General features: G+C 39.5%; 1 protein-coding gene across 1 annotated transcript; it reads left to right on the top strand.

Moving 5' to 3' along the window:
- The first annotated feature begins 225 nt into the window (after nucleotides 1-225).
- On the top strand, nucleotides 226-14,046 carry Rgn (regucalcin). The gene is made up of 6 exons (XM_052171071.1): nucleotides 226-388; nucleotides 2,205-2,387; nucleotides 9,599-9,814; nucleotides 11,407-11,538; nucleotides 12,225-12,379; nucleotides 13,257-14,046. Exons 1-6 carry the CDS (start codon nucleotides 226-228, stop codon nucleotides 13,305-13,307), a joined length of 900 nt encoding a protein of 299 aa, XP_052027031.1. The 3' UTR covers nucleotides 13,308-14,046.
- Nucleotides 14,047-16,939: the final 2,893 nt, after the last annotated feature.

Below are 16,939 nucleotides of genomic sequence, written 5' to 3'. Positions count from 1 at the left end.
CTTAACTTAAAAAAAAAATCCTGGATTGCTCAGAGTTTTAAATACTATCTAGGATGTTGGAAACATGATGCAGATAGAACAGCGGGATTGCGGTTACCCTGTGATTTGTGAAAACTCTACCTACACAGTGCCACACCCCAAGGTGTGCCTGCCATCTGTACTGAATTTGCTCCGTGTAAACTGCCTTGCACTTTTTCCGTTTCTTTCAGTGCTTTCCCTGTAATCATGTCTTCCATCAAAATTGAATGTGTTTTACGGGAGAACTACAGGTGTGGAGAGTCTCCTGTATGGGAGGAAGCATCCAACTCTCTACTGTTTGTAGATATCCCTTCAAAGATTATTTGTCGATGGGATTCGGTCAGCAATCGAGTGCAGAGAGTTACTGTGGGTAAGTAGGAAAGCTGAGCTGCTTTCCTTGCAGTGAGCCATCTTTTCCCAGTGCAGGGGGTGGGGGCATGTCACCCTGTTTGTCATTGACCTGGATCCTTGTTAAAGCCCAACGGAAAATGCTTTGAAACCATTTGAGTCGTCATGTTGGCTGTGTCTGTGGTTCCATGTGTGATTCACTTGACCCCAAATTGGAAATGCTGGATCTTCCATGCTTTTCTCATCCTCTTGAATGGGTCACAGAGTTCCTAGCTTTCTCTGTTTTGGTTTGTGATGCTGGGCCTCAGGCAAACTCATGCTCATTGTGCCACATTATTGTTTTAATGATTAGGTATTATAGTGTCTCTTTCCTGATTGACTTCTGATAGTAGTATCCAGAGCCGAAGACTCCATTAGTGGCCCAGCAAAAGCCATCTACCCTGGTTAGGCCAAGACCACCATTTAAAAACAAAAACAAAAACCAACAACAGATGTAAGATGTATCTGTCACTCACTTCTTTGTGAAAGGTCTTAGGACTATGTTCACTGCAGGACCGTGGGATTCCTGACAGGACTCCCAAGAGAGCTTTATGGCTTAAGATAAGGAGTTCCTAAGGCTTCTTTAAGGCTCAGAGCAATAGGCTGGGTGTGATTGCCAGGAGACAAGTTTCTGTCTGGTTTTATTATTGGAGTCATGGGAAGAGATACCAGGATTTTCCCAAAATTACAGGAATTTCTGGTTTCTGGTATCTTCCCATGAATCCAGCTGAGAACTTCAAGCTTGTTCTCCCCTGGTGCTGGGGATTGAATCCAGAGACTTGTACATACCAGGAACTCCATCCCCAGACTAAATGTAACTTTAAAAAAATGCTTTTGTCTGTGTGGGGAGTACTGATCTCTTGGCACATATGTTGAGGCCAGAGGCCAACTAGTAGGACTTCACTCTTTTCACCATGTGTGGAAGTCAGCAGACAACTTTTAGTAGTCTTTCTTTCCACTCTGAGTTTTGAGGATCGCACTCAGGTCATCAGGCTGGTGAGCCATCTGTTTTCTTTATAAGGCAAGTGCTTGCTATGCAGCTACTAAGGTTGATGTGGAACTCACAAGTTCTTGCTTCCACTTCTCAAATGCTACTAGGAGCAGCATCTAATTTACCTATCAATGTGTTTATAGCTCTAGGGAAAATGTTTATGCCTCTGCCTTCCTTGGTCCCTCATTCCCAGCATTCACAAAATTCCTACCCCTAATCTGAAAAGCTTCCTTCTCATAAAAAGGGGTTGTGTTTTTGCAGGAGTTCAGGAGGCTAAGCTATCAGGAGATATCTCAGACCATAGCTAGGATCCTTGTTAAAAAGGTTCTTTATAGGGTCTTGTATTCCCAGGGCTCCCAAGGACTTACGTCAACTTCTGAGCAGGGCTTTGTGCTAAGAGTATTTAGCATTAATGAGGTGCTTAGGAAATGTTTCTAAACAAATTCAGATAAATGTATTTCCTGTGACTGCTCACCATGGTAATCTCTTTCCACTTAAAAAGAATTTTTTAAATACATGAAAGAGTATTAAAACCGGATAAACTAAACTATCAAAGTAAAAAATATATAGTAATATAATAAAGAGATATAAAGTTTGTTTTTCATTGCAGTCTAGTTGCATTATTTTGACCATGTATGCTTTCAAAAATATTTAAGAAATGAGAAACAATTTATAATTAAATATATTAAAAATAAGAAGCTTTTGAAAATGGAATTAACTGAGCCCCTTTTCTAGGAGATGTTACAAGACACAATGACCTCTGTGCTACAGGGCCACCAGAGTTTACCTGTTGACTTTGCCTCTACAGATGCCCCAGTCAGTTCAGTGGCACTGCGACAGTTGGGAGGCTATGTTGCCACCATTGGAACCAAGTTCTGTGCTTTGAACTGGGAAGATCAATCAGTATTTGTCCTAGCCACGGTGGATGAAGATAAGAAAAATAATCGATTCAATGATGGGAAGGTGGATCCTGCTGGGAGATACTTTGCTGGTATGATTTCTTTCTTATTTTTGCCCCTATTTGCTGCCTTTGAATCTTGCTTTGTGTGTATCTCTGTATGTGTGTTTCTGTGTGTATGTTGCTGTGGGATGGAACAAAAAAAAACCTATATATGCTAGACAAGTGATCACAAAACGTAATACTATATAATGAACACCTCATCTCTATATATACCCATACCTAGAGTTACACATAAACATTTTGTTCTTGTTTTAATATACACTCTATCTAAATCTATTTCTCTCCAGAATTTGTGTGTGTGTGTGTGTGTGTGTGTGTGTGTGTGTTTCCTAAGGAAAATGGCTTTTCTCCCCGGAAATAGGGTCTCACTATGCAAACTTGGCTAGTCTAGAACTTGCTCTATAGATCAGGCTGGCCTTGAACTCACCTTGAAATGCACCATGCCTGATAGAATGGCATATTCTTATGTGAACATGATATAGTAAGCAACTTACTGAAGTTTAGCATTGACTCAATAAGTTTATATGCCTGTTGTATCAGCTGACCAAATAATGTCCTTTCTGGAATTTTCTCCTCCAGTGAGGAATCCAGTCTGGAATGACATACTGCACTTGCCTTTTCATCCTCTTAATATGGAAGATTTCCTTGTTGCCAATTTTGAAGAATATGGTCCCACAAACCCTCTTTAATAATAGAACATTCTTCACTTTGTAGATGTCTGATGTTTCCTTGTGATTAGTTTGATGTTAGACATTCCTGGCTGGAATACTGTAAAAGTGATGTCCTATCCATCCACTTTGGAGTTACACACTGTTCTTCTGCTGTTCATTGGTGATGTTGAGGTTCTATTGCATTCCTCCACTACATAGTAACTGCTGGTTTGTTTTGTTGCTTTAAGAAAAGTTTCGCTATGAGAACCAGGATGCCCTTAAATTTGCTATGCAGCCTAGGTTTACATTGAACTTGCAATCCCCTGCCTCCAGCTCCCAAATGCTGAGCTTATAGACACACATCAATCTTCCCATCTTACTATATGTAACTTTAAAAGAGTTTTAATTAGTTTAAAGTTTCACACTTATTTCTTTTACTTCTCATCACAGCTATCCTGGAAATTAACCAAAGCTGATTCACCATCTCTATTTTTACCCTCCTATGCTGCCTTCTCATGTTGTTGGCTAATGCCACTCTTCCTATGGTAACTCACTAGCACCATGAAAGGAAGGTAAGATCTGAGAGACTGGCTATATACTGGTCCCAATCTTGTTGAACTATGTAAAACCACAGATATCACCCAGTGTAGGTTGAAAGATTAAAGATGGAAACCCATTGAGAGTCCCTTTCCCAATAATTTTTGCCAGATAGACTTATAAAGCTGATTTTTTAAAAGATTTATTATATTTATAAAAGTACACTGTCACTGTCCTCAGACACACCAGGAGAGGTCATCAGATCCCTTTACAGATGGTTGTGAGCCACCATGTGGTTGCTGGGAATTAAACTCAGGACCTCTGGAAGAGCAGTCAGTGCTCTTAACTACTGAGCCATCCTGCCCCCTTTCTCCTTATCTTTTCAATATTGTACTTGAGGTACTAGCTCGGGCAATTCGACAACATAAGGAGGTCAAAGGGATACAAATTGGAAAGGAAGAAGTCAAACCATCATTATTTGCAGACGACATGATCGTCTACCTAAGTGACCCAAAGAACTCCACTAGAGAGCTCCTACAGCTGATAAACAACTTCAGCAAAGTGGCAGGTTATAAAATCAACTCAAGCAAATCAGTGGCCTTCTTATACTCAAAGGATAAGCAGGCTGAGAAAGAAATTAGGGAAATGACCCCCTTCACAATAGCCACAAACAGTATAAAGTATCTTGGGGTGACTCTTACCAAACATGCGAAAGATCTGTATGACAAGAACTTCAAGACTCTGAAGAAGGAAATGGAAGAAGACCTCAAAAAATGGGAAAACCTCCCATGCTCATGGATCGGTAGAATCAATATAGTTAAAATGGCCATTTTGCCTAAAGCACTATACAGATTCAATGCAATACCCATCAAAATCCCAACTCAATTCTTCACAGAGTTAGAAAGAGCAATTATCAAATTCATCTGGAACAACAAAAAACCCAGGATAGCTAAAACTATTCTCAGCAACAAAAGAAAATCTGGGGGAATCAGTATCCCTGACCTCAAGCAATACTACAGAGCAATAGTGTTAAAAACTGCATGGTATTGGTACAGTGACAGGCAGGAGGATCAATGGAACAGGATTGAAGATCCAGAAATGAACCCACACACCTATGGCCACTTGATCCTCGACAAAGAGGCTGAAAACATCCAATGGAAAAAAGATAGCCTTTTCAACAAATGGTGCTGGTTCAACTGGAGGTCATCATGCAGAAGAATGCGAATTGATCTATCCTTGTCTCCTTGTACTAAGCTCAAATCCAAATGGATCAAGGACCTCCACATAAAGCCAGACACTCTGAAGCTAATAGAAAAGAAACTGGGGAAGACCCTTGAGGACATCGGTACAGGGAGAAAGTTTCTGAACAGAACACCAATAGCGTATGCTCTAAGAGCAAGAATTGACAAATGGGACCTCATAAGGTTACAGAGTTTCTGTAAGGCAAAGGACACCATCAAGAGGACAGATCGGCAACCAACAAATTGGGAAAAGATCTTCACCAATCCTACATCAGATAGAGGGCTAATATCCAATATATATAAAGAACTCAAGAAGTTAGACTCCAGAAAACCGAACAACCTATTAAAAAATGGGGTACAGAGTTAAACAAAGAATTCTCACCTGAAGAACTTCGGATGGCGGAGAAGCATCTTAAAAAATGCTCAACTTCATTAGTCATTAGGGAAATGCAAATCAAAACAACCCTAAGATTTCATCTTACACCAGTCAGAATGGCTAAGATTAAAAATTCAGGAGACAGCAGGTGTTGGAGAGGGTGTGGAGAAAGAGGAACACTCCTCCACTGCTGGTGGGGTTGCAAATTGGTACAACCACTCTGGAAAGCAGTCTGGCGATTCCTCCGAAAACTGGGCACCTCACTTCCAGAAGATCCTGCTATACCACTCCTGGGCATATACCCAGAGGATTCCCCACCATGTAATAAGGATACATGCTCTACTATGTTCATAGCAGCCCTATTTATAATTGCCAGATGCTGGAAAGAACCCAGGTATCCCTCAACAGAAGAGTGGATACAAAAAATGTGGTATATCTACACAATGGAGTACTATTCAGCCATTAGAAACAATGAATTCATGAAATTCTTAGGCAAATGGATGGAGCTAGAGAACATCATACTAAGTGAGGTAACCCAGACTCAAAAGGTGAATCATGGTATGCACTCACTAATAAGTGGTTATTAACCTAGAAAACTGGAATACCCAAAACATAATCCACACATCAAATGAGATACAAGAAGAAAGCAGGAGTGGTCCCTGGTTCTGGAAAGACTCAGTGAAACAGTATTTGGCAAAACCAGAACGGGGAACTGGGAAGGGGTGGGAGGGAGGACAGGGGAAGAGAAGGGGGCTTACGGGACTTTCGGGGAGTGGGGGGGGGGGCTAGAAAAGGGGAAATCATTTGAAATGTAAATAAATTATATCGAATAAAAAAAAAGAATGAAAAAAATAAAAAATAAAATAAAATTAAAAAAAAAAAAAAAAAACTACTGAGCCATCTCGCCAGCCCTGTAAAGCTGATCTTTAGGCCATACGCATGTTATCCTAGTACTCAAGAAACTGAGGCAGGAACATTGCAAGTTCAAGGCCAGCCTAGGTTATACAGTCCAACCCAAGAAGAAGCAAGAAAAAGGAAGGATGGCCCTTCAATGTGTTCTTCCATCTCTTCTGAGGTAGCTAGCAAACCATCTTTGAGAGACTGCTGAGTGACCCATCCTCCCTAGGAGGACCTGACATGTCCTCCTGCCACTCAGGTTTGTAATCTATTTCCTCTTCTTTCAAATGAAGTATGAAATAGTAGCTTTCTGGTTTCTTCATTCTTCTGAGATCACATGACATCCAAGTCTATCTCCATGAATACTGAAAAGAACAATGATTTCAGTGGATGGAGCACTTGAGACGGATGCATACTCTGCTGTTGTTAGGCAAACACTCTGTAGGCATCAGTAACACTCAGCTTTCAGCCTGTCTGCGCCTTTGCCAACCTCCTGTCTTTTTCTATCCACCACTGAAAGAAGGAAATTGATCTTTTCCAATGTAATTCAATAGTTTTCTACCTCTTTACGGTCATGACAAATTTTGCTTTGTATATTTTAGAGCTCTACAAGTAAACACACACATTTCGAATTACTATGTATTGTTCATGAATTGGCCACTTTGAATCTGTGATTCCTCTCTTTGCAGTATGCAATATGCCATTTTTCCTTCATTGTTTTCAAGCATCTTTGACTTTGGTTTTCAGCAATTTGATCAGAGTGTGTTAGGTGTGGGTATTTTTTTGTTTGTTGTCTTTTAGATTTGCTCAGCTTCTTAAATATACTGAAAGCTTTTATACATTTCTCCAATCTGGGGAGTTTTGGGCCACATAATCTTTGAAAAACTTTGGCCCTGCACTCTTCTTCTCTAGGAACTCATCAGGTTATTAGCCCTTTTGCTGCCCCATGGCTCTAGGCTCTGTTCCTTTTGCTTCCAAGGTATTTCCCTCTGTTTTTCACTTTGCATAACATAATGGAAACTTCTATTGATCTAATGCTGGTTCCTTTGATGCTTTGTTCTTGCCGAAGCTCTTTGGCTAGCGAGCTAGTCCAGTGCACACTAGCTTTTTGTTTGCTTATTCTTCTCATCTTCTACTTTGGTAATGTTTTCTCTTTGGAGTGCATTTCATGACTATTTATAATTGTTTTTTGTAAAACTTTGTAGTAGTCTTTACCAAAGTCTTCCAACATCTGTGCCATATAATTTTCAGAATCTGTTGATTGCCTACACTGATGGAATCATCCACCGTTCTCTGTGCTGCTGAGTTTATTAGTCATCTTTCTGTCACAATAATGAGATAAATGAGACAATTAACTTATGAAGAGAGAAAAAGTTATTCTGATATATGTTTTCAAAATAATCCTATTGCTTTGGGCCTTTGGTGAGGCAACACATTATGTTAAGAATGTGTGGTAGAAACAATGTCAACTAACCAGACCCCTCAGAACTCCCAGAGACTGAGCCACCAACCAAAGAGCATATCCGAGGCCCCTGGCACATATGTAACAGAGGACTGCCTTGTCTGGCCTCAGTTGGAGAGGGTGCACCTAATCTTGTAGTGACTTGATGCCCTGGGGTAGGGAAAAGGGGGGAGTATGTGTGTTAGCAGCACCCTCTCAGAGGCAAAGGGAAGGGGGAATGGGATGAACTGTGGGAGAGGAAACCAGAAGGGGGATAATGTCTAGAATGTAAATAAATAAATTACTTATTAAATAAATTAAATTAAGCCAGGCAGTGGTGGCGCACACCTTTAATCCCAGCACTTGGGAGGCAGAGACAGGTGGATTTCTGAGTTCAAAACCAGCCTGGTCTACAGAGTGAGTCCCAGGTCAGCCAGGGCTATACAGAGAAACCCTGTCTTGAAAAAAAACCAAACCAAACCAATTAAACAATTATAATTAATCATATTATATTAATTAATTTGGTATAATTATTAAATAACTTAAATAATTAAAATAAAAATAAAAATAAATGTAAGGAAACAGCAGCAACAACAAAAGAATGTGTGGTAGAGCAAGCTGCACACCTTGCCAGCCAGCAGGCGAAGGATGACAGCACTGGCCAGTGGTCCACAATCCCTTTGAAGGTCATTCTCCCAATAACCTGAAAACTCCAAATAGGCTCCATCCCCTAAAGAGCCACAGCATCCCAGGTTACCAAGCCCTTAACACATGGACTTTTGAAGATTTTCAACAGCAAATTATAACACCAAATAATCCTAGACATTATGAATATCATGTTGTGAGACCCTAAACATTGTTTAAGCAATTTAGTATGTGTTATAGTTATTTCAGGAAACAGCATATGTGTGTGGAGGAAGGCCAGTCATTCCAACCTGCTTTGCATTAGGTACAAGGAGGGTCTGTCCCATATGTGTGCTTGTCAGCTAATTTGGGGCAGAAAAGTTCTACCCATTAGCTTCATTCCCAAACCCTTTGGAATGCTGATTACAATCTGATCTATTTGATACAGGCTGAGGATGAGCCTAGGAGTTCATAAATATCTTGTTTTTCTTTTTTAAAGATGTATTTAGGGCTGGAGAGATGGCTCAGCGGTTAAGAGCTCTGTCTGCTCTTCCGGAGGTCCTGAGTTCAATTCCCAGCAACCACATGGTGATTCACAACCATCTGTAATGAGGTCTGATGCCCTCTTCTGGTGTGTCTGAAGACAACTACAGTATATTTATATATAATACATAAATAAATATTTGAAAAATGCATACACAAAGTTTTTTTTAAAAGATTTATTTTATTTATATGAGTACACTGCAGCTGTACTCATAAGTACACCAGAAGAGGGCACCATATCGCATTATAGATGGTTGTGAGCTACCATGTAGTTGCTGGGAATTGAACTCAGGACCTCCAGAAGAGTAGTTGGTGCTCTTAACCGATGAGCCATCTCTCCAACCCCATAAATATCTTTTAAGGGGTTACATTTTTACATGTTGAGGGCTGTCCTCAATCTCCTGCTTCAGCCTTCAGAGTGCTAGGATTACAGGTGACCACCATACTGGCTTATACTGTGCATTTTATTCAGGCTTTTTATACTTGTGCTTAGTTGGAGAAAATGAGGTTAGTACATGTTTACTCCTTATTTGAAACCATATCTCTAAATTGCTAAAAGTTTGTGTATGTGTGTGCTCTCTCTCTCTCTCTTTCTTTCTCTCTCTCTCTCACATGCATGCTTGAGACAAGGGGTTGTTATGTAGCCTCAAAGTCATGGAGCTATTTCAAATTCACTACCCTGTCTCATAATCTGAAGTACTGGTATTATAATTGTGTGTGTCACCACACCAAGTCTTTGGACACATTTTCATTTGCATTAATAAGAAAGACAGTTGCCATCTTTAAAAGATATCTAAAAGACTGTTTAAACTTGAGATTGGATAAAATTCTCTTGACTTAAATACTGAAAATGATCCTTTATGAGGAAGGATGGGGTTGTGTGCAGGGTAAGGATCTGCAGGACTGAGCTAATGGGGTTTTGTTTCCCAAAGGTACCATGGCTGAGGAGACAGCCCCAGCTGTCCTTGAGCGACACCAAGGGTCCTTGTACTCCCTCTTTCCTGATCACAGTGTGAAGAAATACTTTGACCAAGTGGACATCTCCAATGGTTTGGATTGGTCCTTGGACCATAAAATCTTCTACTACATTGACAGCCTGTCCTACAAGGTGGATGCCTTTGACTATGACCTTCAAACAGGACAGATTGGTATGACCATCTTTATTATTTTTCATGATACCACTTATATTTTTTATCTCCTTCAGCCATGTGAAAACGTCATTCTTTGTCAAGTAGAGGACTTCCTAATATAACAATGATGCCACAGACTTCGCTAAGCTGCCAGTGACTGTGGTCCTCAACACATTTCCAGGCTGGTATTTGAGACTAACACTGTAACTGCAATAGACAGTGCAGATAGACCTAGAATTTTCCTTTCCATCACTAAAAAGGCCTCTCTAGAGAAGGGATCCTGCCCTATCAGACAGTGTCAACGGGCACAAAATATACAATAGGGTGTGATAAAAGAGGGACGAGTGAAACTTTTGGTTTCTGAGTCTTATTTGATCTTTAGTTAACCACAGGCAAGGATTCAGGGGCAAATGAACAACCTTTGAAATGGAAAAATAACAGAAAAGTGCTTCCAGGTTGGTTCAGCTCCATCAATGTTCTGTAAAATGAGCCATCACTGGAAACTTCGAGGAAAGAAATTATTTAGAAGAATTTAGAAGAGAGACCTTGAAACTGTTTGATGAAAAGTACCAGACAGGAAGAGCAAAACCAATCATAAAAATGACTTGAAAAAAATCACAAGACTTTATGTAGATTTAATCAAGGGCACACTATTCCAGTACAGATGCTTTGCTTTGAAGTATGGAGTGCTCTTTTTTATGACTATTCTTACCCAATTTCCTTACACATGGCTTTAACATTTTTCCATTATACTTCAATCTGATTGCTGGAATGACCTGAATTTTGTAGCTGGCTGCTCTTCTGCACTGTGTTTGAGGTGCTAAGGATCAAATTCACTTCTTTGTGTGTGCACTGAGATGCACTTCCAGTGCTCCCCTATTGTTTAGATACTGTGGCTCTTCTTCAAGCATCCTGTGCATTTTAGAATATTCTTCCTTTAAGAAGCAAACTCTTTAAATACTTTTTTTCTTGATTTTTGTAAAAAGAAAGAAAAGGAACATGTGTTTCCCAAGGTCTTGTGACTGCATTGTCCATAAAGTACCATTTAGCTGCTTTATAGATCTTAGACTTGGTTAAAGTAGGAGTTTGGGGAACTAAGATAGTGATCTACTCACAGACTGAAGAATGTCTGAAATGGGTTTGCCAAGCCTTAGTTGAGCTCAGCCTCAGAGAGTTACCTATTGACTATATGGTGGCCAGTCCTTCAAGGCTAATCCTAACACTGAAGCAAGAGGATTACTTTAAGACCCTGAAGATAGCTTGGGCTACACAACGAATACTATAGTCTTGGATGTAGTATGAGACTTTGTCTCTAAATAAATCATTCAGCTTTATTTGGCTTAGCAATAAAAGAGTTGTCTAGCATACAGAAGGTTCTGGATTCTATCCCCAGAACTGCTGTAAAGAAGAAAGGAAAAAAGGAAAAAAAGAGAAAAGAAAGAAGAAAACATTTAAATCTTTATAAAGACAAAAGGGAGTGAATCTATCCCAAATCATGAATTTAAAATCCTTTGTTAAGTGACCAGTATTTATAACTGGCTTGAAAACACACTGACAGCATTGTGCGACCCACTGTTTGGTCCTGTTTTGTTTTTGTTTTTCAACCACAGCCAACCGCAGAACTGTTTACAAGATGGAGAAAGATGAACAAATCCCAGATGGAATGTGCATTGATGCTGAGGGAAAGCTATGGGTGGCCTGTTACAATGGAGGAAGAATAATCCGCCTAGATCCTGAGACAGGTAGGCTGGAGGCAAAACAGGAAATCCCGCCCACTCCAGAAAACACCAGTGCTAGACACCATTGCAATTAGAGTCATATTAGTGGTCTTAACTGAATGATTTTGGAAATAAAGGTAAAAGCTATAACCTTGAATTTATCATCAAAACTTCTTTTCCAGCCGGGCGGTGGTGGCGCATGCCTTTAATCCCAGCACTTGGGAGGCAGGGGCAGGCAGATTTAAGTTCGGGGCCAGCCTGGTCTACAAAGTGAGTTCCAGGACAGCCAGGGCTTTACAGAGAAACCCTGTCTCGAAAAAAGCAAATCCAAAAAAAAAAAAACAAAAACAAAAACAAAAACAAACAAAAAACCTTCTTTTCCTATGGAAGTAAGTTTCTCTGCCAAAACTCAATTGTCAGAAAAGGCACATTAAGTTAAATAAATACATAGAGGAAGCCAGGTAATATAGTGGCTTATAAACCTAAGTGTAAGGAAGCTAAAACTAGAGGATGGTGACTTTGAGACAGCCTGGGCTACATAGTGAATACTAAGCCATGTCGGGTTCAGCCTACATTAACTCCCTTCAAGGGATGAATTCTGACCTCCACAGTCTCTTAGACCATCTCTATCATCTATGAATGGTCCAGAAACATTATTTATGTTGGAAATTTCTAGAAGTAAGTTTTTAATAATGTATATGGTGACCTAGGGAAAAGACTTCAAACTGTGAAGTTGCCTGTTGACAAAACAACTTCATGCTGCTTTGGAGGGAAGGATTACTCTGAAATGTACGTGACCTGTGCCAGGGATGGTTTGAGTGCTGAAGGCCTTTTGAGGCAGCCTGATGCGGGTAACATTTTCAAGGTGAGATGATCTTTTTTTTCTGTGTGTAGGGGGGGGCATTGTGGGGGTATTCTATTAAAAATAATTAAATGATGCTTTTGCAAACATCCAAAAACTATTTCCATTTGTCATGTTAAGCTGATCACAGCAGACTTAATTATTTCAGTTTTCTCGAATATTCATTTTATAAAGTTCAGGATGCTGTGTCTGGCTTACTTCCGGTATTTTAACATATTTTCATGTAGTATTTGTAAAATAGTCTGATTGTTTTTATGTCCTAAAGAGATGTGCAGGTTTTAAACATTTTTTGTGTGACAAAAAACACTGATTTTAAAAACATACACATAAGTTAAGAGCACTGACTGCCCTTCCAGAGGTCCTGAGTTCAATTCCCAGCAACCACATGGTGGCTCACAACCTCTGTAATGGAATCTGATGCTCTCTTCTGGTGTGAACACACTGTACTCACATACATAAAATAAATAAGTAAATCTTTAAAAAAAAATAGAAGCACTTTTCTTGGCAAGTAAGAAAAATGATAGAAATAAATTGTTATCTGTCAATGTGCATGCTTGTTTATTGGTCCAGAATATATGCGAATGATCACTTGAATCATATAATAGCTTGTCAGCTAATTCTTTTTGATGATAGAAAATAAAACAGGGGTTGTTAAAGGTAGCTAGATATATTATTGTAAATTATAACTTGTTTGGTGATGGATTGTGTATAGCAAGGTCTCACTATATACCCTAGGCTGGCCTCGCAGTCACAGCAGTTTTACTGCCTCAGCCTCCCAAGTGTTGGGATTACAAGTATGATCCACCAACCCTGGCTTTGTAACGATGGTTTTGAAGATTATTTTATAATTTATCAGTTCTACTCTCTTTTTTTTCAACAGATAACAGGTCTCGGGGTCAAAGGAATTGCCCCACATTCCTATGCAGGGTGAACTGCAGCTCTTCCTTGCTATCAGAACAAAAAGCTTTGAAGATAACTGAAGAATTAAGGGACAGAAATCAATGAACTTTCAATTTAGGTTTTTTGATGAGGTGGTGATATTATAGCATGGTCAAGCTTTAATTTACACTTTTGATTGGGTGATGGGGAATAAACCTAGGGCATAGCATATTAATGAAGAACACATAGTAACAGTGAACTCCATCTCTAGATTCCTTGATTTACATTTTTTTGGTGTTTTGTTTTGTTTTGTTTTGTTTTGTTTTCGAGACAGGGTTTCTCTGTGTAGCCCTGGCTGTCCTGGAACTCACTCTGTAGACCAGGATGGCCTCAAACTCAGAAATCTGCCTGTCTCTGCCTCCCAAGTGCTGGGACTACAGGCGTGTGCCACCACGCCCAGCTCTGATTTACAATTTTTTAAAGGTCAAAGATTTTCCCCAGAGAATGACAAGTAGTTTGAGAACATACTCTAGGCCTTCTATTTAAAAAAAAAAAAAAGTCCTGTAGAAATGCAGCAGGGAGTTCAACTATCAATCAGCCTGATGATGGCAAATCGCTCTGGGGGCTGAAATGGGACTTTGTCCTTTCTTTTTCTGTGTTCCATACTTGCTGTGCATAAGGCTTCCAAAAAAATCAATGCATAGAAACTTAGTGATAATTTATAATGATTTATGTGACTCTTCATGTGTGTTATTTTACAAACTAAAATACTACCTGAAGATGTTATTCAAACACTGGGGCACAATCTATGGTTCTAACTGCCACCTAGTGGCTATACAAATAAATGTATCACATTGCAAAAAAAAAAAAAATTCTATTGTTTTACTCTCTCCCTCCCTCTTTCTTTCCCCCTCTCTCCCTTCCCCCTCTGTTTGTATGTGTGTAAATCGATCAAAGAACAACTTATGGATCTCATGGGTTGAAGAGATTGAATTCAAGTTGCACCTTTATTGGCTAAGACATTTTACTTGCTACTGCTGCTGCTTTTTCTTCGTCCTCCTCTTCCTTTGCTTCCTTTTTTTTTGAGATGAGGTTTCTCTCATGTAGCTCAGGTTGATTTTGAGCTTGCTGTGTGGATGGAGCTGGCCTTGAACTCCTGAGTCCCCTGCTTCCATTTCCCAAGTGCTAAGATTTCAGATGTGTGCCACCATGCCTACCTTGGAAAGAATTTTTAAAACAAGTCTGTACTATAATTAGTCTGATCATATTTAAAGTATACAAAGTTGTCATATATTCATGTGTGTCATATACATTCACATCAACTACGTGGACAAAATGAATCTGCACCATCCACAAACATTTATGGTGCCCACCTATCATTCTTTTCTTCTGCCCTTCAGCATGCTTGTGCCCCATCCCCAGAATGTCACTGATCTGCTTTCTCTCCCTTTCAATTTCAATTGTCCTTAAAATTGGGTAGTGCTGGGCTAGAGATAAAGCTCAGCAGTGAAGGGCTTGGTCCCCATGCATAAAGCTCTGGGTTCAGTCCCTAGTATACACACACACACACACACACACACACACACACTGGGAAGTGTGGTTTCTCCAAATTTATTGTTTTTAGATTTGCTTTGTTTTCTTTCTCTTTTTGAAATGTTACTCTGTCATCCAAGCTAGCTAGCCTTGAGTGCTTCCAAATTCAGAATAGATTTAGTTATGTTAATTTGGCCTCCAGCACTTTTTTATTTTATTTATATTTGGATTCTAGGAATTAAATTTAGACTCATATTAAACATATGGTCTAGAACTGAAATGCGCATCAGCCCATTTATAAATTCTTAAAATTTTTAATTTAAAAATTTAAATCTTAGGTTGAATAAAGCATGCTCTAATGTTAATTGGAATTCCTTTAAAAGTTGTAGAATAATTGGAGAGAATCAGCTCCTGTATTAGTGACTTTTTATTGCTGTGACGAAATAGCTTACAAAAAGAAGTTATTTAGTTTGGCTCAGAGTTGTCAAATATAGTTGGTTCATCAAGAAGGGAAGGCATGGCTGGAGGGGAGGCTCAGATGGAGAAGCAAGCATGGGGGGCATACTGTATCTGCTGTCTGGAAGCCAAGAGAGGAAGAATTCCGGTGTTTTACTCAGTTTCTCCATTACATTCACTCTAGGACCCCAGACAATAGAACGGTTGCACCTACATTCATGGTGGGTTGTTCCCCTTCAGTGAGAAACTGCCTCATACAGACTCCCAGAGGCCTGTTTCCTAGGTAACAGTTCTGTCAAGTCGACAATAGGGACTAAACCTCCCATTCTCTTTACTCTTTTCAGGCTCCCAACACATGAGCATGTTGTGTCTTGATAATTATTCAACGTCTTTCATTAGTATGTCATAGATCTTATGTGTATCTGGAAAAGTTTGTATATAATTATTGTTACTTATTTTTTAAAATATTTAACAAAGCTAACCAGTGAGACAATTTGAACCCTAAATCTTTTTTTTTTTGCCAAATCTATCCTAAATTATCATAGCTCAAGGGCTCCTCCTGTTTCAGTATCCTAAGTAGCTACGATTACAGACCTATATCTTTATTTTTGTTTGATTCTAAATATTTGTAAATTCCTAGATTTTTTCTTTATCAAATATATTAGCTTTTTTTACATTTATTTTATGAGTTTGTTTCCTGCATGTATCTCTATGAACCACTTAAATGCCTGGTGCCTGCAGAGGCCAGAAGAGAATGTCACACTCCCTAGAATTCAAGTTACTAATGAATGTGAGCAACATGTGGGTACTAGGGATTGTATCCAAGTGCTGTGCTGTGCTGTGGAAGAGCGTCCAGTGCTCTTAACCCCTGAGCCATCTCTCCATCCCATTTAAAAATTTATATCACACTTTCCCCCTACCCCCATGCCCACTTATATCACATTTTTATTTGTTGATTGTATGTGTGAGTGCACACATGCACATGCCACAGTGCCCTTGTGGAGATCAGATGACAAATTTCAGAAGTTTGGTCTCTCCTTCCACCAGGTGGGTCCCAGGGATCGAACTCAGGTTGTCAGGTTCACTGGCAAGCACAGCTGAGCCATCTCACCAGCTCTAGAGTATGTTGTTTAATTTCCCAATGCTCAGAGAGTTTACTGTTATGGTCTTTGATATTGATTTCAGGTTTAATTCTATCATGGACAGAAAACACACTTTCTATGATTTCTTTTTTTAAAAAGATTTATTTATTTATTTATTTATTTATTTACTTATTTATTTATTATATGTATGTACACTGTAGCTGTCTTCAGACACTCCCTGAGAGGACACTTGTTATGGATGGTTGTGAGCCACCATGTGGTGGCTGGACTTTGAACTCAAGACCTTTGGAAGAGCAGTCAGTGCTCTTAACTGCTGAGCCATCTCTCCAGCCCTACTTTCTATGATTTCAATTTGAAATTCATTGAAGTTGGATTTGTGAACCAGGTTATATACTATCAGTGAGACCTGATCTATATGCATTTGAAAAAAACTTTTGTTCTGTTTGGGATAGAATGGTCTATAAGTGTCGATTAGATTTAGGAGGTTCTTCTGTGTTTCTCTGTCTCTGTCTCTGCACCACCACTACCACCCCAACCCCCACCGTGTGTGTGTGTGTCTGTGTGTGTGTGTGTGTGTGTGTGTGTGTGTGTG

Source organism: Apodemus sylvaticus, chromosome X (assembly GCF_947179515.1).
Source record: "Apodemus sylvaticus chromosome X, mApoSyl1.1, whole genome shotgun sequence".
Classification (NCBI taxonomy): Eukaryota; Metazoa; Chordata; class Mammalia; order Rodentia; family Muridae; genus Apodemus; species Apodemus sylvaticus.
The sequence above is the reverse complement of the archived record's forward strand: the minus strand, read 5'-3'. Positions and strand labels throughout refer to the sequence as shown.